This window comes from Eschscholzia californica, unplaced genomic scaffold (genome assembly GCF_041429995.1).
Source record: "Eschscholzia californica isolate CP2 unplaced genomic scaffold, dmEscCali1.0.p SCAF_2, whole genome shotgun sequence".
Taxonomy (NCBI): Eukaryota; Viridiplantae; Streptophyta; class Magnoliopsida; order Ranunculales; family Papaveraceae; genus Eschscholzia; species Eschscholzia californica.
Window position 1 is genome coordinate 63341357 of NW_028238309.1, and position 21999 is coordinate 63363355.

General features: G+C 35.7%; 4 protein-coding genes and 1 non-coding gene across 7 annotated transcripts; 2 read left to right on the forward strand and 3 right to left on the reverse strand.

Moving 5' to 3' along the window:
• Positions 1–207: 207 nt before the first annotated feature.
• Positions 208–1860, forward strand: LOC147560157 (heat shock factor protein HSF24-like). Its single transcript, XM_086662241.1, has 2 exons — positions 208–654; positions 1101–1860. The coding sequence occupies exons 1-2, from the start codon at positions 334–336 to the stop codon at positions 1419–1421; spliced, it is 642 nt and encodes a 213-aa protein (XP_086518367.1). The 5' UTR covers positions 208–333; the 3' UTR covers positions 1422–1860.
• GRXS17 (thioredoxin family protein) lies at positions 1792–5461 on the reverse strand. Its single transcript, XM_086662240.1, has 3 exons — positions 5269–5461; positions 4605–4679; positions 1792–3239 (listed from the first exon to the last, which is right to left on the reverse strand). Exons 1-3 carry the CDS (start codon positions 5437–5439, stop codon positions 2016–2018), a joined length of 1470 nt encoding a protein of 489 aa, XP_086518366.1. The 5' UTR covers positions 5440–5461; the 3' UTR covers positions 1792–2015.
• Positions 5462–8231: 2770 nt separating this feature from the next.
• LOC147560159 (putative nuclear RNA export factor SDE5) lies at positions 8232–14399 on the reverse strand. Of its 2 annotated transcripts, none has more exons than XM_086662242.1 (12): positions 14247–14399; positions 12970–13704; positions 12553–12578; positions 11525–11599; positions 10920–10966; positions 10599–10798; positions 10275–10351; positions 10138–10194; positions 9544–9611; positions 9353–9462; positions 9207–9277; positions 8232–8576 (listed from the first exon to the last, which is right to left on the reverse strand). In XM_086662242.1, the coding sequence occupies exons 2-12, from the start codon at positions 13682–13684 to the stop codon at positions 8445–8447; spliced, it is 1578 nt and encodes a 525-aa protein (XP_086518368.1). In that variant the 5' UTR covers positions 13685–13704; positions 14247–14399; the 3' UTR covers positions 8232–8444. The 2 variants fall into 2 exon arrangements, with proteins under 2 accessions (XP_086518368.1, XP_086518369.1); XM_086662243.1 differs by having other exon boundaries at positions 10275–10348; positions 14247–14362.
• Positions 14400–16906: 2507 nt separating this feature from the next.
• On the forward strand, positions 16907–16980 carry TRNAI-UAU (transfer RNA isoleucine (anticodon UAU)). Its single transcript has one exon. It is a non-coding gene; the product is annotated as a tRNA-Ile (tRNA).
• A 408-nt stretch (positions 16981–17388) lies between these two features.
• Positions 17389–21689, reverse strand: LOC147560161 (CAAX amino terminal protease family protein). 2 transcript variants are annotated; one of them, XM_086662245.1, is made up of 5 exons: positions 21669–21689; positions 20844–21101; positions 18727–18885; positions 17969–18187; positions 17389–17760 (listed from the first exon to the last, which is right to left on the reverse strand). In XM_086662245.1, the coding sequence occupies exons 2-5, from the start codon at positions 21018–21020 to the stop codon at positions 17422–17424; spliced, it is 894 nt and encodes a 297-aa protein (XP_086518371.1). In that variant the 5' UTR covers positions 21021–21101; positions 21669–21689; the 3' UTR covers positions 17389–17421. The 2 variants fall into 2 exon arrangements, with proteins under 2 accessions (XP_086518371.1, XP_086518370.1); XM_086662244.1 differs by lacking the exon at positions 21669–21689 and having other exon boundaries at positions 20844–21111.
• Between the last annotated feature and the right edge of the window lie 310 nt (positions 21690–21999).

Below are 21999 nucleotides of genomic sequence, written 5' to 3' on the forward strand. Positions count from 1 at the left end.
TTCATATCACTGCGGCGATTGAAAGTAAACCTGAGTTCAATCGATTCAAGTCGCCCTAAATTCCACAATAAAGGGATATAAAAGCATCATGGATGACGTTTGTCATAGTGGCTCTTCATGACTTGGTCAAATTTTCCGGCTTCTTCATCACCTCTTCCTAAATATTATCCTACTATATAATGTAATACTAAAATCACTCAAAATTTCATGCCCATTAAACAAGAAACAACAAGGAAGCAGAGTAAAAGAACAAAAGAAGACATCTTAGACTATCTTTAGAAGTACTATAAAGCTAGAAGTAGATGGATATAGGAGTAGTTTGGCTCTTTGAAAATGAGCAAGGAAGTATTGGGTTCCAAACGATTTTTAAGTCGGAGTTCTAGTGAATCTTCGAGGACAAAAAGCGAAAATGAAGCTTCGAGGAAGATAAAGAGTGGAGCGACTCCGTTTCTATTGAAAACGTATGAACTTCTTGAAGACAAGTGTGAAGGAGGAAGAGGAGATGAAGAAGATGAAATGAGTAAGATTGTGTCTTGGAATGAAACAGGGAATGGGTTTGTGGTATGGTGTCCTCAAGAATTTTCCGAGGTTTTGTTGCCTAAATACTTCAAGCATAAGAACTTCTCTAGCTTCATTCGCCAGCTTAACACTTACGTAAGTAAAAAAAATTACTCTACTTCGGTCGGTCCAAAAAATCATTTCTTTTTATAAACATTCCTTCCATTAGAGAAAGGGAATCATATGCTACTTGAATTGAGCCAAATTTCAAACTATTGCTACATTTCTACTTCAATTTCTAATCTGTCAATGACAATACCCTAAACCCTATAGTATTATTCACAATTATACTCTCTCGACCATGTCTACTAATTTGGCTCTTTGATATGTCTACTAATTTAAAGCTATCTTGAACAAACAATAGACCCTAGTGTCTACTAATTTGAAGCTATATTTAGCAAATTCTAGTCAGACTCATTCCAGGTCTGAATCGAGGATGAAGGTCAAGTTCGTTTTGAATTATTACGAGCTTAAACTTTTTTAGATGGAATTCGAACAACTATCACTGTAACAGCTACTGAATTGTGGGGAAAATGAAGCAGGGATTCAAGAAATCGGCAGCAAACAGATGGGAGTTTCAACACGAGAAGTTCCACAAGGGAGGTCGGCATCTACTCGCAGAAATAACAAGGAAGAAGGGAGAGGCCAGTGCCTACCCTGCCTTCCTCAAAGCCTCTGAAAAACAATCCTATGCTGTTACTGGCGAAAGCAACCGTTCACTATCAGAAGAGAACGAAACCCTAAGAAAAGAAAATTTGGAGCTACAAATGCAGATATCACAGTTTAAAAGCCTAGAGAATAAGCTTCTGAACTGCCTCTCTCAATACAATATATGGCAGGAGCAGCAGCAGCAAAAAAAGTAACCTAGCGTTTGTTGTATCTGAGTCGGATTTCAAAGCTGAATTGACATCTCAATTGACTCAAGTCGATTTCAGCTTACTTTTTTTGTCTAACTCTGTGATGTTTTGAATGGCTACTTCAGGTGGATTTTATGTCCATCTAATTCAGACAAATCGACAATGAGAAAAAGATAAACACCAGGCAAGGAAGAACCAACTTAATTTGTATTTGCAGGAAACTAGTTGTGTAATCTTCGACAAGATTCTATCAGATAATTTGTATTTTCAAGTGATAATTGCACGTCAGAGATTATGTTAATACGACATATGTGAATAAGTATCAGAACAATAACAAAATCGTAACATTGAAAATATTGTATGAAGATGTAGAGTATATAAAACCAAACCTTCTATTAATGTTTAATATCGATGATGTAAAGTGTATTATGAAGATATTCCAAACAAGTTTCGTATCATCAGAGGCAAACATATTATGATGCAAAATTAGAACCTATTAAAACGTAAAGTTCGCTCTCAACATTATCAAAGAAATAGTTTTTGCTTAAGAAGATATAGTGCTAAATAATAGCAGATACCAAATAATAGAATAGAGCTGGCTTAATCGGAGAGAGTAGATTTAAGTTCACCGCTGCTGTGAAGCTCCAATACAATATCACATCCTCCAATCAACTCTCCTTTATAGTAAAGCTGAGGAAAAGTTGGCCAGTTTGAGTAAGTCTTCAATCCTTGTCGAACTTCCTCGTCAGAGAGAATGTCGAATGACCCGAAGCTAAGTCCGTCTTCTTTCAGAGCATTCACAACTTTCGAACTGAATCCACAACGAGGTTCATTCGGGTTACCTTTCATGAATAGCATTATAGGCGAAGATGAGATGAGATTCTTGAGCCGATCCTCTAATAATGTTTCTTTCGGGAGGAGATTTTTCTCGGTTAATACTTTCTTGAGTTCCCCACTTTTCTGCATCTCTAAAACGATATCAGATCCTCCAATCAATTCCCCTTTTATGTATAATTGAGGATAACTAGACCAGTTCGAGTAAACTTTAAGGCCTTGACGAACTTCATCATCCTCGAGAATGTCAAAGCTCTGAAATTTCACCTTTTCCTGTTGAAGGATCTCGACAACTTTCCGACTGAAACCACACTTGGGTGCATCGGGCTTTCCCTTCATAAATAGCATTATTAGGCTAGAATTGATGAGTTTTTCGAGTCGGGAGTTCAGTATTTCACTCAAGCCCGTGGAGGTTGAAACTGAAGACTTACCAGGTTCAGTCACTTTTGGCTCTCCAGAACCAATAGGAAGAACCCCATTATCTCTGAAGATTTCCTTTAATTCGCCACTTTCGTGCATAGAAATTGCAATATCACATCCACCTAAAAGCTCTCCTTTGCAGAAAAGCTGAGGGAAAGTTGGCCAATTAAATAACTTCTTCAACCCTTCACGAACGTCATTATCGGTAAGAATATCAAAGCTTCCGAAATTCACACCTTCTTCCTTCAAGATGTTCACAACTTTTTGACTGAACCCACATTTCGGTTCTGCTGGGTTTCCTTTCATGAAGAGCATGATAGAATGGGATTTTACGAGTTGTTCCAATCGCTTTTCAAGGGGATCCCGATCACTAGATGGAGGTAAAATTTGGGAAGAGCCATTTTGTTTTGAGATTTCTTTGACACTTTCAAGTATGGTTGACCCAGCAGCCATGCCAAGACTCGCCGGAACAGCAGATTTATCAGGGTTGACTGAGCCTGCAATTTTGGCAACTTTGTTGGCCAAACTTGATGGATTTGCACCTTGTAATGTATCGATCTTTTGACCATCCTGTAAATAATTTTAAAAATTGGGATAAGAATCACTATCAATAACTAAAAACATTATTGAAAACTGCCATACTCCCATCTACGTATACAATGAGTACAATAGATAGATAATCACTAGAAATGAATTCTCTCACAAAAACAGCCAAGCTGTTCAAAGTTTAAGATGGGTTTCAGTAAAGCCATAAAAAGATGACCCAGTTAGCTTCCAGTTCAACCCAATTACTTAATTTTCAGAGTCCATTCCTCCGTCATAAACCAAAAAAAGCTTAGACCTACAACCATAACAACATTTTTTGTATGATACTGCATAAAATAGCAATATCTCACAGAAGCACGTACATTTGATCAGTACAGAAGCAGACCCACAATAAATATAGCGTACTAAGCAGTCCGACTCGGACTCTGCTCGGCCAAGGTCCGAGTCAAGGGGCAAGTCAGCAGAGTCAGCCCAAGTTAATCTCTTTGGTGTTCAACAGATTTTAAATACTTTATTTCTAGAAATATTTTAGTATTCGATAGATTTTGAATACTTACTACTAATAAACCTTTTCTTTTTATGTCTAGAAAATCTTGTGTTATTCTAAAGATTTTGAATACTTACTACTAAATTGCAACTTTCTATAACTATGTTTTGGTATATTTCTAAGAAATCTTTTGGCATTCCAAAAGTTTAAATACTTACTAGTAATAAACTTTTTAAATCCTTGCAACTTACTACTAATAATCTTTTGATAAAAACCGAAAATTTTGGTATTTCTCAAAAACAGAATTCATATTTGACAAATAAAGAAAAAAAGACTGGCATATCCTAATCATACCCGAGTCAGATCCGAGTCAGGGCTCGTCTAGGTGTATGTCCGAGTCCGAGTCGGAACCGAGCCGAGTCCCGAGTCACTCGGCTGACTCGGCTGAGTCGTACTGCTTAGTGTAAAAAAGGTAATTTGAAAAATTAGAGCGTAAATGTCTATGTAGTATAATCGGATCTACGATTCCAGTATAAGCTTCAAAGTTTACTGATAGTCTAATACTCATAATCAGGAGGTCTAAAGGCACAGATTTAGTTCTTTTCTTTCTTTGAAAGGGTTAATGAATATTTTTTCATCGCCAAAACCGATCTACAACTAAAAACTAGTGAGTTTGCATTCAACTAGGCATAGATTTTGATCACAGTAAATCGAGGCAAGGATATTATTAAGAGGAGTAATAAATGCCTAACAAACTAAACCTGCTTTCTTCATTTAAACTCACGACTTGGGCGAAAGGAAGCAGCTGCTCCACCGTTCCAATAAATCTCATCTTCGAGCGAGTTCAGACGAACTATTAAATAGAAGTAATTCAAGTGAAAAAAATTCCAAGTAAATCTTACCTTGAAGAACACAAAGAAAGGCACAGCAGAAACCGAGTAAGTCTCAGAAATTTCTGGTTGTTCTTCAGCTTCGACCTGCAATAAGAAACCATAACAACAAAATCAATAAACCATGCGAGAAGAACGAATAATCATAACGTAAACATGTATGGATCTTTTTGATATCGAAAGAAATTATCTTTATATAAGCCAGAAGCACACATTTGATGAACTTCCAAAAATTTCTTTCTGCAAAACCATATATCATCAAATAGCTCATGAATGAAACAATAAAGGATGAAATCGGGTTTAGCTTTCAATAAATAACTTATAGCATCCATCAATCCGAAAACATAAACATAGAATTCTAGTATATATCATCAAGATTGAAAAGGGTATAAATAGAACACCCATTTCATCTTCAACTTAAAAGAATATGTGAGCGGTTCCTACTTCCTACTATTGGTTAAATAACAGTCTAAATTTCAATATATAAAAGTTTCAACACTTACCCATTTTTCAATTAAGGAAATAACATTTGAGACAAACCCACATCTCAAAAAAGAACCTAAACCCTAAAAAACCCTAAACCCTAAAAATTAACATAAGGAAACAAGAAAAGTATGCATGGTTTTGTTAATAAGGAAGCAGAAGAAAGAAAGAGATAGAGAGGGAATAGACAAACCCTAATGAAATGGGCATGTGGGAAATCAGTAGATAGATGGGAGAAGACTTGATCCATCTGTTTTGAAGCTTCACACCATGATGCCCAAAAGTGAAGGATTACAGGTACACCATGATTGATAATGGTACCAAGTTCTTCCTTTGACTTAATCTCCTTCACAGACCCACCCATCTCTCTCTCTCTCTCTCTCTCTACACACACAAAGTGGCCGAAAACTATCCAAGGAGAACTTATCAAATTGACTCTATAAAGATGGTGACGGTAGAAGACAAGGTGGGTGCATCTTATTCTTTGATGCTCTATTATATATATAGAAAGGCTAATGGCTTTGGCCGTCTATTTGTCTCACAAAGAAACCGATTGGATCCATCTGGGCCATTCCATACGGGGAAGTTTAAAAGGCGCCTTTCTTTAGTGTTAGGCACCTCCTTCCCTCACCATTTCCTCCCAAATTCATCCGGAGGACGCAGCTATTTTCTTTTTTCTCAAATACATTTATAGGCCATTGATACATCGTGAATATCTATTATATAAAACAGAAGGAAAAACGATGACTGGGACAAACATCCTTATTTAATTATGCATATTGTCTAGAAGCCCTTCTCAAAATTTAAAATATAGTCCTTCGTAGAAATAAAGTTACCTATTTAAAAAATAATAATCCTTTCCTTCTTAGAAATAAAATAACTAATTTAAGAAAAAAAGAAACAAAATAAATTTCAAGGGTTAAAGAAAGAAATTAAAATCTTTCTCTCTCAATAAAATAATAACTAATTTTAGAGAAAAGAAACAAAAAAATAATACCAAAAAATAATAACTAACAAAAATCTCTCTCTCTCTCAGTAAAATATAAAATAAATTTTGTAACATTTGATTGATATAAGTGTCCGTGCCCTAGGGCACGAGATATACCCTTTCTTAATAAAACAGAAGGGAAAACGCTGACTGGGACAAACACCCTTTCTTAATAAAAGATATTGTCTAGAAGCCCTTCTCAAAATTTAAAATATAGTCCTTCGTAGAGATAAAGTTACCTATTTAAAAAATAATAACCGTATCTTTCTTAGAAATAAAATATCTAATTTAAGAAAAAATAAATAAAATAATTTTCAAGAGTTAAAAAAAAATTAAAATCTCGCTCTCTCAATAAAATAATAACTAATTTAAGAAAAAGGAAACAAAAAAAAATAATACAAAAAATGAGGCTATCTAGAATATAACAATTTCGTTACATTTGATTGGTACAACTGTACGTGACCTAGGGCACGGGATATACCCTAGTAATATATAATACATCATGAATTTGGATGAGCACTATAATTGTCGATTAATTTTTTAAAGCCATTAAAGACCCTCAACACCATCTCAGGGGGCCTGAAAGCCCATCTTCTACTTTACTTTATTTTATTGTATAAATTACGTATGATAAATCTTGATTATAAACTGTTTTCACCGGGACTTGATCTTAAGACTTAATGGGCTTAAAAGGGAGCCGTTATTAACACTTACAACTGCCGCCTTTAACACTTCCTTTCCCATGTGTTATGTGTGAGATGTCTCGAGGGAGATGCTAGTAACACTTACATAGGACGCCTCCCCATTGGGGTGAGGTGGATCGATCCGTGGTAAAGGAAGGGGTATAAATCCAAAACACTATTAATGGAAAAAAAAAACAGGCACACAAAATTCTACGAGGATATGAAGATGTTCCCAAGAAGGAACCAAAAATGGCTTTGAAATACCCCACCAGTATTTGTAAACACAGATGAAGTTACTCAACAAGAAATTAATCAAAATTTGTTAGATTTTCATTTAGAATTCAATTTTTTTCTTTTTGCAGCTCTTGATACAAATCAAGTAGATACTAAAATATATGTATTTGTGAAGTAGTAAGAAACTCAAACCTCTCTTTTCTTTGTCCCACTCTACTTCCCTACCATTACAAAGATGAAATCAAATATGATTAAGATAGTAGCAATAATAATAATAATGATGATGATAAAAACGATTTCAATGGAAATTGAACTTCTTGCTTATCCAAGAAGGATGCGACACTTGCATAGTCAAGGAGGTCAGACCCTATTAAATCCACCCCAAGATAATTGAATTCTGAAACCACCAGACAACAGAACCAACCATTACACAACCTAACTAGGTGCCTCCGTCCACCACCCTCTGGTGTAACGGATGGACACCCCTCTTAAGACCATGAGGTCGTGGGATCGAGTCTCGGTGGAAGCAATTGCCATCAAGATTTATCCTTTGTAATTTAGGTTATGAATAAAGTAATAATTTGTCGGGGCTTTAGGCCTCTTTCATTCTCAGTTTAAAGTAGGCGGTTATCGTGCTCATTACACCTCCATGATGCATCAATGCCTTGTTACGACTAACGTAGACCGTAGTCGAATTCTCAAAACAAAACTAGGTGCCTCCAATGTTGCCTTGTGAAACCTATTATCAATATGGTTATAGATGCCTTACTATGGTATATGTTGGGAAATTTTAAATGCACTCACCATTTTTGTTATATAAACTCACATCTAAGATTATTTTTGTTGAAGTCAAAGGAGATGTGAGTATGGCAGGTAAAAATCGTGATTGTATATAACATTTCTCTTACGTGCTCCACTAGTTGGTTATGAGAATTTGCCTCCATTGGATGACTTTTTTTTAGAGGCGCACTATCTGAAATACATAAAGCGACTCTTGTGCCTATAATAAAAACAAGTCAGACTCGACGATTCAGATTCAGATTCAGATTCAGGCAAACTCAGATTCAAACAAACAGGAAAACACAACCACCTAAAATGAGTCTTATAATCAATGAGGTGTCTCCAGCGAAATTAGATAAAACCACAGTAATATGCTGACACATTATCCAAACTAATGAATTCCAATCTAGCAAGCAATATATCATGTTGAAGAAACTATTACTAACAAAAAGAGATTAAAGATCAAGGAACTTCCAAAAAGTTAGGTATTATTATCTTGAACTTGTTTCAAGAATCAATGGTTTTTATGTTTCTGAACTATTCTTGTAATTGTTCATTCAAATTTGAAAAGAGTACTGAATCAATATATCTTTTCTAAGAGAATAGTTTGTAAAGCAATTATTAGAATCTTTAACCTTTTTCGAGTTTTCTGTTTAAAACTTGTCCTCAGTTAAGGAGCTTGCTTCATTCACCATCTGACTTATTTTCATTATAAAAACTGAGATTTTCAGGATCAACTCCATCCAATTCAACTATAATCGATTTATCGCTTTCTTCAGTCCATGTAAGTGATTCATCCGCCAAAAGACTTAGTACCTGTTAAAATAAGTAATCATAAGTTGAAAATATTGTTGCATTGTCAGCATATCATAACATACTTCTTCATTATGTAAAGCAAGAGTCTGGGTTGTCAGGCTCTAGACGAGGCTCGGGAACAGAACCAGCCAGTGAGTCAGGCTCTAGACGAGTCTCAAGGACAGAACCAGCCGAGAGAAGCACTTGCCTCATTCTGTTTTCGTGTACAGACAAAAAGCCTATATACTTTTATTTCTACTACCATACAAAAGTTCCATACCCGTTCAGAAAGTATAATGAAAGGAAATGAAGATAGAAATCGAGAAAAAGTATCGTGTCAAGTTCCCCAAACTCAGCTTGGGCTACCCATGAGAACTCACAAGCCTAGACACTTACTTTTACAGTCTTATTTTATAGATGATTCGCCAAACTCAGGGCTCAGGCCATTCCTGAGAACTTGCAGTCTGCAGGATGATGTAGTTGTAGTAGTAGACTAGTAGTAGTTACTTTATCGATGATTTCTTTCTTAAGACATGAATATCATTCTATAAGAGTTTTTTTTTTTGTTACCAAGCATATAGATATTACTCCCAAATATGTGGAGGAAGAAACTTTTGAACATAATCAGCAAATATATATAACTGCAGTTACCTTATTTTTCCGAGAAATCTTTCTGCTCTCTCTGGTGTTATCATCAAATATTATGATCTTCAGACGTTGAGCTGAAACATAGTATCAGATATATGTAAGTTAAGTTACTTGAAGGTTAGAAATAGAAGTAATGATTAGTAACTTACATGGAATACCACTGAGAGTAGATAGAAAAAATTTGAGAGTTTTAATTGCTCTCTTCATATCATATTCTCGCAAATCCACAGGCATTAATCCTTCATCGGTCTTTGGGGTGCTGTAAAGATTTTAATGTGTGAAGGTGTATACAGAATAGTTTAATACTAAATGATAATGAGAAAAGAAAGAGAACACAAACCTGCTTCCGAGAAGTATTTGAGAAGATTTTTCATCTGCTTCACGGGCTTTGTTGTGATAATGTTGTCCCTACAAAATTAAAAGTTGAAATAGTGAGGGTAATATTTGATCATTAAAGGTCTTAAGTTTCTCAGCTTTGAGGAAATGTATAGAAACCAGAGAAAATTATCAAATAATCTGTTTAAATGGAGTAGTAATGACTGGTGGTTTGGTGATCCGTGATTGTGGTGGTGTGGAGGTGGTTTCGCGGAAGTGGTGGTGTGGTGGGTATAAGTACTTGTGCGTTCTATTCTGTAGCAATTAGCAACCAAGTGTTAGTGTTGGTGGTAGTTTTGTGGTTGTGGAGGTGGCGATTTGGCAGATGTGGTGCTAGAGGTTAAGTATTTGTGCACCTTATTTCTGTCGCAACCAAGTGAGTAACATACATCTCAAGTTTTACCGAAATTTAGTCTTATGAATGTGAAGATAAAGAAATATATTCAAGTAAAGATGCAATAGATAAATAAAACAGACCTAAAATTCCTTTCTTATATTACTAATTTCATATATAAAGCATTAGCACTTTCCAGTGAACAGGAGAACATAACAAGGGTACCTCTTTTAGAAGGTGGTCAGCTCGGGCACGATCTCCACTAGCAAATGCCTCGAATGCCTATGAGGAAACTAAAAGTATCAACATCCATATTCAAACTTAACGAATGAACAAAATGATCAAATACAAAAGCAACTTACAGCTTTAAAATATTCTTTCATAGTAACCCAGTGCTCCTTTGTAGACCGACGAAGAACATCATAAGTATCATCCTCTTCTACAAGATAACAAAGATTACAGATTTCAGAAGTTAGGAAAACAATTATCCTATTTGAATTTTGAGATTTCTAAATATTCTAACAAATAACCTTCATAGTATTTGCTTGTTCTAAAATTAGTAAATAACAGAATTTCCTACCCATGCTGACACAGGAAGTTGTGCGGTAACTAAAAGTAGCTTAAGAGTTAAAAAGATCGTAATATACATGTGAATAGTAATATCAAGATGAGGATAAAATTTGTACCATCCTCGCTCTCTTGTATTTGTTTCCCTTTATTCTCTGGACGCTCTAAATCTGGAGGTTCAAATACCACACGTCTCCCTGGTCTCGGCGGCTTCACAGCTCGTGCATGAAGTCTTCTTGGTACTTCCTCAACCCTCTCTGGGGCACTGAATAATGATGTTAAGACTTCCTTTTGGAGATTGTATCTCTCGTCCTCTTGGCTAGTTAATTCCATTACATGTTTAAGTTTAAATCCGTCGGACAGAGTAGTAATATAAATGTGAATCAAGGGTAATATATTACACACATGCTATACAGTGGAAGATTATAGAGAAAATATACCTCTGAGGTAAATCTTCTTTTTCTGATTTCTGTTCAGGTTCTTCAACCTGTTGATAAATTTTAATCTATAAATCAAGTCCATAAACGTAGTTTACTTTTCAGGATACAAAGGCCGAACAGAAAATCCTAAACCGTCTCGTATGATAGCATGAACTCGTCTCCCATACAAGTGATGTGGGACAAACACCTCAGTATCCATACTACACTAAAAGATAATGCCACGTTATAAAAGTATATTAAAACTCGGTTTACGAATCTTTCATATAATATAAGTGATTTACAAGTATAAGAAATGCCAAATGCCGCTACCATAGGACAACTGCCATTGCTAACGAATTATGTTCTGAATGAGACTGAACAAGCTGTTTGATTTCGATCAGTAACAACTAACCAAATTCTATATGAAGCTAAGATTGCTAGTTTTGGAGTATCTCCAGCCTATTTCAAGTTACATTGCAATTTGTAAAATGAAAACATATGTGAATTGACTTGTCAGGCTATCGCGGAAGAAAATACCAGATGACGAAGAATGATCTCGACAGGTGCGGAACAAGAAATAATATAACATCATTGGGGTTATGGTTCTCAAAGTGTAGCAGATTTACCTTTTCAGGGGAGCTTGAAAGAATGTCTTTGTTCTTCAAACATGAAGCAGACATACTCATTAGTTCTTCCATGCTCTGCATTGCAAAAGAAAACTATAAATCTAAAACAGACTACCTTGAGAAATATTGCAAACAAGTAAACATCTTGGTGCTCTTCTTATTTTTATGAAGTATTGGATACTTGATGGACTCAATAGAAATGAAAATTAACTCAGTAGACTTAAACAAAGAATACAATAACTCCTTTATGGAGATGATGGGTATGGCAAGATGTTACAACTTTGGGATGTACAATACTCAAGACTATAAAAAGTCGAAATTGCGTAGGTTTGAAGACTAGTCATCAATGAAAATTTATGTTAAGTGTTAAACAGATTTAGCAACTATTGCATCTCAAGATTATAATACTGTCAATAGATAGGAAAACCATTTTGCTGAACTTCCAGAATTACATTCTTCAAAGTTGTCATACATTTAGTATAAACTGGACTAGTATCTTATTTATAGTGTGACTCTATGCCAATTGTGAAATTAACTTGATCATTTAAAAAGAATTAGCTCTATTCCTCTTTCTATATTATGCTTTGAAATGGCAAAAGAAATAGAATATACAGTGTAGATCACAAGCATCACCCTCTTTTTTACAAACTACTGTTACACTTTCTAGAATGATACACAGGGCAGGTCAACTTTTCTTAGCCCGTTAAAGTTACCGGAGTCTCAAATGCTAAGTATACGTTCCCTTCTTTATTTAACCCTTTCAGATTGTTCTTTTGACATATGAAATTGTTGATGCTCAAAAATCAGTTTTACATATATCTTCTTTCATTTAATCCTCATCGCCTAGTCTATCTAGCCATTGATTCCAATGTTTGACCAAACATTGTGTATATAAGCCCCAAGTTCATAGAGAAACTGTCCTAACATATTTTACATCAAACATTATGATAATATAATGGAGCTCAGAATGAGAAATGGTAGAAGATAAAGCAGAAGAAACCCTGTGAAAAAGGAGTAAGAAATCACACCTTTTCTGCATCATACCCACAAAAACCTGCAAATACAACATAAAAGACATTTAATCATATTGAATTATCCAAGATTACTATGTGCAAACTAAATTAGCTAAGTTATAAGAATTAATCGATGAATAAGACATGAAGAATAGAAACAGGTACAATAAAATATCGAAATGATACCATGGTACCAAAAAATTGAATTGATATTGAAAGTAATGGTGAAATTAGAAGGCGAACCCCATGGGATTAGGATGAGTAACAATCTAATTAAATAATCAACTCTCCAAATTCAGCAGGATTTTGTCAGTGGTGGGGTATTTGAGTCTTAAGAATGCATTTCAAAGCAATTTGTTTAAGTACTCAATTTAGAACACAACTAAAATCATAAACCCAGTGAAAATATAAGCTAAGGTGTTTATTGTTTACCAAGAACATCTCGAATAACATCCTTGTCGAGCTGAAACCCACTTCCAAGCATTTGAAACAAGAAATCCTCAAGATCCTTGTGCATATGGTCGCCCACTCCTGTGGAATCTGGCGTAACATCTTCACCTGTAAATTCATCTATCGACAACTCACCCATATCCAACTTCAGGGGTTTTGAGGTTTTAGGAAGCTCAGTTGCAGATGTGGTGCGCTTAGCATAATCTTTTCCGATAACACTTGATACAGTACCAATCGAAATAGGACGTACTTTAGGCTTTTTTCCTTTGGATTTCTCCTTTTCAAGAGTCGACTCATCAGCAATACTCTCAGGCAACGTATTCGACGACGGTATACCAGATGACGATGCAGCAGTACCAATCAAAAGAGGACGTTCTTTCGGCTTTGTTTCTTTGGATTTCTCCTCTTTAAGAACATCAGCAATACTCTCAAGCAACGGATTCAACGATAATGTACCAGATAATGATGCACGAGCATCTTCTTTTCCACTTTCAGGTGCATGAGTTACAGGTCCATTAGAGATGCTACCTTCTGATGCATAAAGAATTTCAGCTGTCAAATCTGGATTCCTGTTGGCCTGGCAAAAAGCAACTGCTATCTCTTTGACAGAAAATGTAGGACTGAAAACATCGATTAATGTTTCCAATATCTTTCTTTCTTCGTCATGATCCCCACTCCCTGAACCTGATGGTTCCATATCTCATATATTCTTCACAGCTGAAGAGGAAACACAAACACCATTTCGATAAGCACACATCTAAATATCTTCAGAAAGATTTAATTCATAAGTAGCAAAATCTGAAATACTTATTGATAATCTAAATCAGTCTAATTTCGAATCTAACTAAAACAAAAAAGAAGCAAAATCTCAGAGTACTTTAAGAAGCAAAATCTCAGAGTATTTCTAGAGTTAAATATTATACGATTGATAGAGATGAATACACATAAAAACAGCATCGATTGAATCATAAACCATCAAAACAACTACAAAACCATTTCAATCGATGAAATTTTTTTCAATAAATAGTTCATCTATAAAGAATAATCCAATAATCATCGTATAATATGCATAAATAATTCAAACTTAGATCAATAACACAATAGAGATTTCCACAAAAGAATCAGTACAATTTTGAACCAAAATGAAGCTTAATCGAACAAAATTAGAGCTATTTGATGATTGATTACTATCTTAAGTTCGATCAATGCTGAGAAAATGAAGAAATCCCGAAATTATCAAATCAAGAAGAACCACTTACTTTTCGTTAGGGTTTTAGTAAACGAGTGAGCAAAAATGCTAACCACTCAGCCAACTTCTCTCTCTAAAACTTTCTCTCTCTAAAAACTTCTCTCTGAAATAAAACGAAACCAAAATGAATAGAATTGCCTATACCTTCTGTATTTATAGAGTTGTTTTAATTTCCAGAAATAGTGATTCTTATAACGAGGACCGAAATGTCATTTCGGTCAAATAGTTAACCAATCATTTATGGCCACCTCATCATTAACACAAAAGAAATCCACGTGGCAGTCATGCATTGGGTGTTCCAGAGAATACTTGGAGCAAATAAACTTCCCGCTCTTTCCATAAGTACACGTCATCTTTTTGTTTTGTCGTTTTCCCTCCTTTTCTATTGGTGATGAAAAGGTTTTGTGGTAATTTTTGGCAAAGTAGGACTGAAAATGGTCAAACTAGCATATTAATGTTATTATTGGTGTCTTCTCCCTCTTAATTCAAAATTAATTATGAAAAAAGTGATTTAATGGGCACGAATTTAGACTAGGATGTTTGAGATCAAGTTAGTAAGCGTAGATCTTTACGTAATACGCATCAGATGAATAAAAGAATCAACGATGCTATATCAAAAGCGATTTCGAATGTACAAATATGGTTTATTTCTTCTTTTATTAGTCATTCGATTATTGTCATTTTTATAGAAATTTTATGGGGCAATTACCATGTTATTAACCGATCGAAACTTTAATACAACCTTTTCTGATCCCGCTGGAGGGGGAGACCCCATATTATACCATAAAAATACCGTAAACGTATACAATTAGTCCACATTTGTTTTAACAAAATAGAACATCCAATGTAAATTCAAAATTATAGGTTTCCTTTCTTTTAGTTCGTAATTTTGGAAAAAAGATCACATTTACAGATAATTTGACATATGTGTTATAACAAAATAAAAACTGAAAAGTAGAAACGGTAAAAGTATTAATTCATTATTACGTCAGTTTTCAACCTCTACTCTATAAAAACCAATTATTCATACGAATGTTAGTCAACAAGAACTCTGGTATATATGACTGACAATGTGACGAAAATAATGCAAAATGTCCATAGATAAAAACACAAGAGTAAAGTGTCAATTTACTGAAGCTGAAGGGTGTTGTTCACCTTTTTGAATTCTGATATAAATTATACCACATGTATTATAGCATATGAAGTATATGATGTTTTCACGGAGTATTCAGATGTTGTTTTCACTGAGTATTCACAACATATGATTTAAGCACGTTGAATGATACACGTGTATAAAATCGTATTTCATTGTTGTGATGTCTATAGTTGTAATTATATAGTTTTCAATATTCCTACAGAATCAAGGCCACATTATATCTTGCACAAGTACATGTGCAACCAAATTATATATACATATATATATATATATATATGTATGTGTGTTCCTAAAGAAAGACCTTCTAGAACAAGGTTATGCATCCATGCATACATGCAATGTGATCTTCTCCTAAAGAAATTGATCTCCCATGCAAGAAGCATGGTTTTATATTTCATCGAAAAAAAGAAGCATGGTTTTATGGGTTTAAGATGAAAACAAGGACACTTGCATTTTTTGCTTCTATATAAATGAGAGCTAATCAAATATCTCAAACCTCATATATTGCATTGTGAATTTAGGCTTACAAACTTCGGCAAAATTAAGATGGCAACAATCAAATTAGTTTATTTGTGTATATTGATTTCACTGAGCTTGTGTTTTGGTCCTTCATCTCCTCATAGAATCATAAAAGATAGTATAAACACAAACTCAGAGTGGATTGAATCGCCAGAGGTTACGCGTACAAACCCAAACTCAGAGTGGATTGAACCGACAGAGGGTACGCGTATAAACCCAAACTCAGAGTGGATTGAACTGCCGGAGGGTGCGCGTATAAACCCGAGCATCATTATCGCAAGCAAGGATACCCGCAACTGGGCTCAGGGTAGTCAAGAAAATCGGCTACCTATGCATCGACCCATTTTAAGTGGGTCTATGTCTGGTTCATTTGCACCCAAGATGGTAAGTCAAAGTGAAGCAGATCGTCGTTATAATTCAAAGACATCCATTTATGAAGTACTAGCCCATGAAGAACCCGCTCCACGTGGATCGAATGGACCCTTTTATGAAGTAATGGCTAGCCGAGTACCCAAAGCAAGTACTGGTAACAAGTAAAAACAGGTCCAAGTTGGGGGTTTTGAAGAATCCAATAACAATAATGTAAGGAAATAACTCTCGACAAAAAAAAAATGTAAGGAAATAAATGAGTCACAATTAGCTTTAATATCTCAATTGTAATTTAGTTTGCTATTTGGAATTAAAGATAGAAGAAAGAAAATTTCATATGGAAATATTTTATGCCTTTTGATCAGGGAGATATGGAACAGGATCTTCCGTCTCTGATCCAGAATGTTATTTGTATTTCCCGATAGAAAAGCAAAACATTGGGTTGTCATAGTGATAGACCTATAAAATTGACTAGATCACTACCAAAATGTTCAATCATTTCACAAGTTGGTGATTTTAAGTACATTTTATTCATAGACATACATTTTTCTTGTAGGGAAGATTAATAGACTTTTTTTTCATTGCTACCAGATGATTTGAATTGAAATTTAATTTTAAAGTATAATGGTCCTGTAGCTCAGTTGGTTAGAGCGTTGGTCTTATGAGCCGAAGGTCGCGGGTTCGAGCCCCGCCAGGACCAAATTCCTTAAACTTCAAAAAGTAGGTCAAAAACATTTTATTTTGCCCCAGTTCTAATTTCTCATTTCTTTTGTCATCGTTACCGCTCACAAAAAAAATATGCAGAGAGACTATGTAGTTTGTTGTGTTTTGCGTTCCAATGAATCGACACACCTTAAATATCAAAAAGTAGGCCGAAAACATTTTATTTTGCCCCAATTCTATTTCTCATTTCTTTTGTCATGGATACCACTTCATAAAGAAAAAATAGGGAACCACAAAATATATGCAGAGAGCCTATGTAGTTTGTTGTGTTTTGCGTTCCAATGAATCGACACACCTTTTTAACCAATACTACTACAAAAATTAGTCTTCGACTAATTTCCTTGAAAAAAATATCAACAAAGAAAAAAGGGGAAAGAGCACAAACTTTAATCTGCCATTTTTTTTTCTATTGATTTATTTATAGCATAGTCACAATTAGTGTAAATGCATTATACAGGGCATGTATAGAAATGGAAGAAATTAAATTCCCAGACCAACAATAAGAACATCCAAGAACACAGCCAATGACATAGAGTTGCAAAGAATTCTCAATAGAAAAATGAGCAAAACTGAACATTAAAGAACTTAGCAATACTGCTTGTCGCCATTTCATCTTGGTTGTGAGAGAATTAAGTAAAAATCCTCTGTAAATTGTCTCTTCTAACAATGGTGTTATAAAGCAATAGGCGAGGAAAATTGACGATTTTCCGATTGGACCGCTTGTAAGTATCTCCTTCACAATGGGGTTATTCACATCCTGCAAACAAGTTGTATATAATGAGGTACATGGAATCGAAAGTAGTACTTAGACAACGACGAGCAGTCGAAACTTTATAAAAATACTTCCCTCTTTTGATCACTTCTGTGGGAACTTACGCAGATGGAAACTTGAAGCAAGATTTTGTTTGTGCGAAAATCAGAAAATCGAAATAAAGATCAAAATTTTTTATGTGTATTTTACTAACCTTTGGGCCAAATAATCTGTCGGCAAGAAACGAAGAGAGCACAACAAATGATATGAGAAATACGAATCCTACAACTGATGCGATCACCCAGTTTCTCTCCTCCGAAAATTCGTTACCCTTTGAGAAGCTCTCAAACTTAAACTTTGTCTTCATAGTGTACCTCAACAATGCCAAAGCCCCCAAGAGCTCTATTGCTTGTAAAAGAAGTAGCGATACTGCCTACTCACAGTTGGAAAGTTAACCAGTAGAGAAAAAGAAACGTAAATACATGGAACAGTATCAAAGATTAGCATGAATCATTAATATTATTAGCATTATCCCACATTGCCTAGTATTAGAATTTGTAAAGTAGATTAGTCTCGAGCAATCCTTTCCTTGCAAGGCGGTTTTCAAGGTGAGTTAGGCTTAATAGGCTTTAGAATAGTACAGATCTAGTCTTTGAGGTATAGTCAGGACTTCGTAAACTTAGCCCTACTAGCATTATCCCACATCGCCCTCGGCATTAAATCTCTAAAGTAGACAAGTCTTGGGCAGTCCTTTCTGTGGAAGCCGTTCTTCAAGGAGGGTTAGGCCAAATGTGCTTTAAGCCTTTAACACATGTTATGTCGTAAACTTCAAAGAACTACGAGTGAAGTCAGACAGAAACATGTCAAAAAAACCTTGAAATTTACTATTTTTTAGATTTTAAGTTGCAATTTCTTTATATTTGAGTTTCAACAAGATATTTTTGGGAAAACATTTGGGGAGATTGTCCTCACCTCTGTTTGTGGATCAAGAACAGGCTGATGCATAATTTGGGCAACCACAGACAACCCTCCGAAACTTAAAGGAATGTGCAAACTGAAGATATACAAGCCCATAGTGCTCCATGTTGTACCACTATCCCATTCAAACTCTGACGAAAGCACCGAAAATTCCTAGTAAATCAATTGGGTTAATTCCGTTTTGGCCCCCGATTTGTGACCAACTGGCCGTTTTGGCCCCCATAAGTGTCCGGCAGTTCGTTTTGGCCCCAAAAAATTCCTAAATGGTCCCAAATTTTTTCAACCTCCCAATTTTACCCCTATGGCATTTCTATAATTATCTTTTTTTTCTTTTTCTTTGTCCACCTCATCTAACAATCACCACATCACCTGTCCACCTCACCCTTCTTCTCCGGCGAAAGGTTGCCGGCCGGAATAAAAAATTCCGGCCGGCCACCTTTACCCAAAAAAAAAAAAAAAAAAATTTTTTTTTCTTCATCTTCTTCATTTCTCTCTCTTCTTCATCTCCTTCTTTCTCTCTCTTCTTCTTCTCCTTCTTTCTCTCTCTTCTTCTTCTTTCTCTCTTCTTCCTCTTTCTCTCTAACCCCTCTCTCTTCTCTCTCTATAACTCCGGCGAAGGGGCGGAGCCCCTTCGCCGGAGAACCAGACCTTCAAGGTCTGGTTCTACAACCAGTCCCGGTCTGGTTGTAGAAACCAGACCTTCAAGGTCTGGTTCTACAACCAGTCCCGGTCTGGTTGGAAACCAGATCGGGATCTGGTTTTAGAAACCAGATCCCGATCTGGTTTCCAACCAGACCGGGACTGGTTGTAGAAACCAGATCTCGGTCTGGTTGGAAACCAGATCTCGGTCTGGTTGGAAACCAGACCGAGTCTGGTTCTACAACCAGACCTTGAAGGTCTGGTTTCTACAACCAGACCTTCAAGGTCTGGTTCTCCGGCGAAGGGGCTCCGCCCCTTCGCCGGAGTTATAGAGAGAGAAGAGAGAGGGGTTAGAGAGAAAGAAGAAGAAGAGAGAAAGAAGAAGAAGAGAGATAAAGAAGAAGAAGAGAGAGAAAGAAGGAGATGAAGAAGAGAGAGAAAGAAGGAGATGAAGAAGAGAGAGAAATGAAGAAGATGAAGAAAAAAAATTTTTTTTTTTTTTTTTTTTGGGTAAAGGTGGCCGGCCGGAATTTTTTATTCCGGCCGGCAACCTTTCGCCGGAGAAGAAGGGTGAGGTGGACAGGTGATGTGGTGATTGTTAGATGAGGTGGACAAAGAAAAAGAAAAAAAAGATAATTACAGAAATGCCATGGGGGTAAAATTGAGAGGTTGAAAAAATTTGGGGCCATTTAGGAATTTTTTGGGGCCAAAACGAACTGCCGGACACTTATGGGGGCCAAAACGGCCAGTTGGTCACAAATCGGGGGCCAAAACGGAATTAACCCAAATCAATTTAACCAAAACCACATTAACATGGTTCATATGTAAATATCAAAAAGTGCACTGGTATAGAGGAGAATGTTATAATCACTTATGTTTTTATTAGAGTCTTACTTAATACATTGATAGCAAAATGTGTACCTATGTTTTCAATTCATTGAGATTTTCAAAAAACAACTGATGGAAGTCTGGCGAGTCCAACTCTGAGTAAGAAGACTCTAAGGGAAAGAAGCATTTCTATGTATATATATATATAGGGTACCCATTAAGACAAATTCTTTACATTTTTAAAGGAAAAAACATTGCAATTGATATCATCTTTGAGGGGTGTTTTTGTGTTTGAATTTTACTTGTTAAAAGTAGAAAGAATTTAAGAAAAGTGACACATGATAGGTGAACTCATTCAAACATGAATGTGGAAACATGTCAACAGAGTAATTCAGATGTTCAAACTAGCTATTGAATGATGAAGTAAGAAGATTATCAATCCAATGGAAAAAAAAAAGACAGGCCATGAGAGAAAACCCTCAAATTTGTTTCCTTTTCAGAGCCATTTGAATTCTTTCATTCAGTCAAATTCACAAACAGCAAAAACCCACCTTGAATTTCAAACAGGCTCTTGAAAAGTACAAGTCAAATTAAATAGAGAGAGATAGAGAGAGAATGGAAAGTGAGTGAAGAAATTGAGGTACCTCAGAGATGAGTGAGTTGTTCTTTTTAGTGAAAGAAAGCTTGAATGAAGATGCTTTTAAGCCATATCCTTTGGAGAAACCCAATTGATTATTTGAAGAAAGAAACAGCCTTTCATTAAGACATTTACAAATTTTGGCAGGAGATACAGATAAAGGAGACCAATTGGCAACTACCATCTCTCTCTCTCTCTCTATAAAGTGTGGTCTGAGAAACACCAACGGATATGGCTATGCCTATGAAAGAAAATTTTGAGATATCTTATAAATTATTTTTTTGAAGTAGATAACTTAGAGCAGCTCCAACGTATTGGGGGCTGGGGCTCCCAATTTGAATTTGGGAGCCCCAGCCCCCAGTCCCATCCCTCCAATCCGGGAGCCCCAAGCTCCCGGGCTCCCAAATGGGAGCCCGGGCTGGGGGGCTCCCAGCCCCAAATATGGCCGTTGGGGGTCTCCCAACGGCCATATTTGGGGTGGATCCACCCCACTTATTTAGTTTTTTTTAAATTTTTTTTAAACTAAATTTTTTTTCAAAAAATATAAATTGTTTTAAATTTGTTTTTCCAATCATTTCTCTAATTTTTTTCTTTTTTTAATTTTTTTTCATCTTTTCAAAATTCCTTCTCTCTCTCTAACATAATATTAAATTTCAATTTTATATTTGAAATTAATAATTTATAGTTGAAAATTAAAACACAACCCTCACACACATACACCACACATGTGCATATTTTAGATTTGGGAGCCCCTCTTGGGAGCCCAACGTTGGAGTTGTGAAAAGCCCCGGGGCTCCCAAAATTGGAAGCCCGAGCCCCACATTGGAGTTGCTCTTATAAATTGATAGACAACAGAAATGCAATAGGTGAATGGTAGTTTGTAATAGATCCGGAACTAGAGGTGTATGCTTAAGTTTAATAAGTATTAAGGTCTTTCGGACATAGTCTTTTCATAAACAAAAGATCATTACAAATGTTATCAGAATCAAAGACATCTCTTTACCGAGGATGGGGGATTGTAATATTAGTCTCACATTGCTCGCAAGCTTGGACATGGATGTGTTAAGGGGTAGACAATATCGAAAAGTACTAACGCTTAAGATGTCACATAATATGAATAGAACAATGGGAGAACAGTCGTATCAAATATGTGGTATTTATTG

Bases quoted from the DNA above. Each gene is read 5' to 3' on its own strand.
- LOC147560157 (XM_086662241.1), top strand. From the start codon at position 334: ATGAGCAAGGAAGTATTGGGTTCCAAACGATTTTTAAGTCGGAGTTCT. The intron at 655-1,100 runs GTAAGTAAAAAA...AAAATGAAGCAG, and splicing joins TTCGCCAGCTTAACACTTAC to GGATTCAAGAAATCGGCAGC.
- GRXS17 (XM_086662240.1), bottom strand. From the start codon at position 5,439: ATGGGTGGGTCTGTGAAGGAGATTAAGTCAAAGGAAGAACTTGGTACC. The intron at 4,680-5,268 runs GTTTGTCTATTC...TTCTTATTGCAG, and splicing joins CACATGCCCATTTCATTAGG to GTCGAAGCTGAAGAACAACC. The intron at 3,240-4,604 runs GTAAGATTTACT...AATTATTTACAG, and splicing joins CTTTCTTTGTGTTCTTCAAG to GATGGTCAAAAGATCGATAC.
- LOC147560159 (XM_086662242.1), bottom strand. From the start codon at position 13,684: ATGGAACCATCAGGTTCAGGGAGTGGGGATCATGACGAAGAAAGAAAG. The intron at 10,799-10,919 runs GTATATTTTCTC...GGAATTAACTAG, and splicing joins AAAGAAGATTTACCTCAGAG to CCAAGAGGACGAGAGATACA. The intron at 9,278-9,352 runs GTAAGTTACTAA...ACTATGTTTCAG, and splicing joins TACTCTCAGTGGTATTCCAT to CTCAACGTCTGAAGATCATA.
- LOC147560161 (XM_086662245.1), bottom strand. From the start codon at position 21,020: ATGGTAGTTGCCAATTGGTCTCCTTTATCTGTATCTCCTGCCAAAATT. The intron at 18,886-20,843 runs GTACCTCAATTT...TTGATTTACTAG, and splicing joins ACAACTCACTCATCTCTGAG to GAATTTTCGGTGCTTTCGTC. The intron at 17,761-17,968 runs GTTAGTAAAATA...ACTTGTTTGCAG, and splicing joins ACAGATTATTTGGCCCAAAG to GATGTGAATAACCCCATTGT.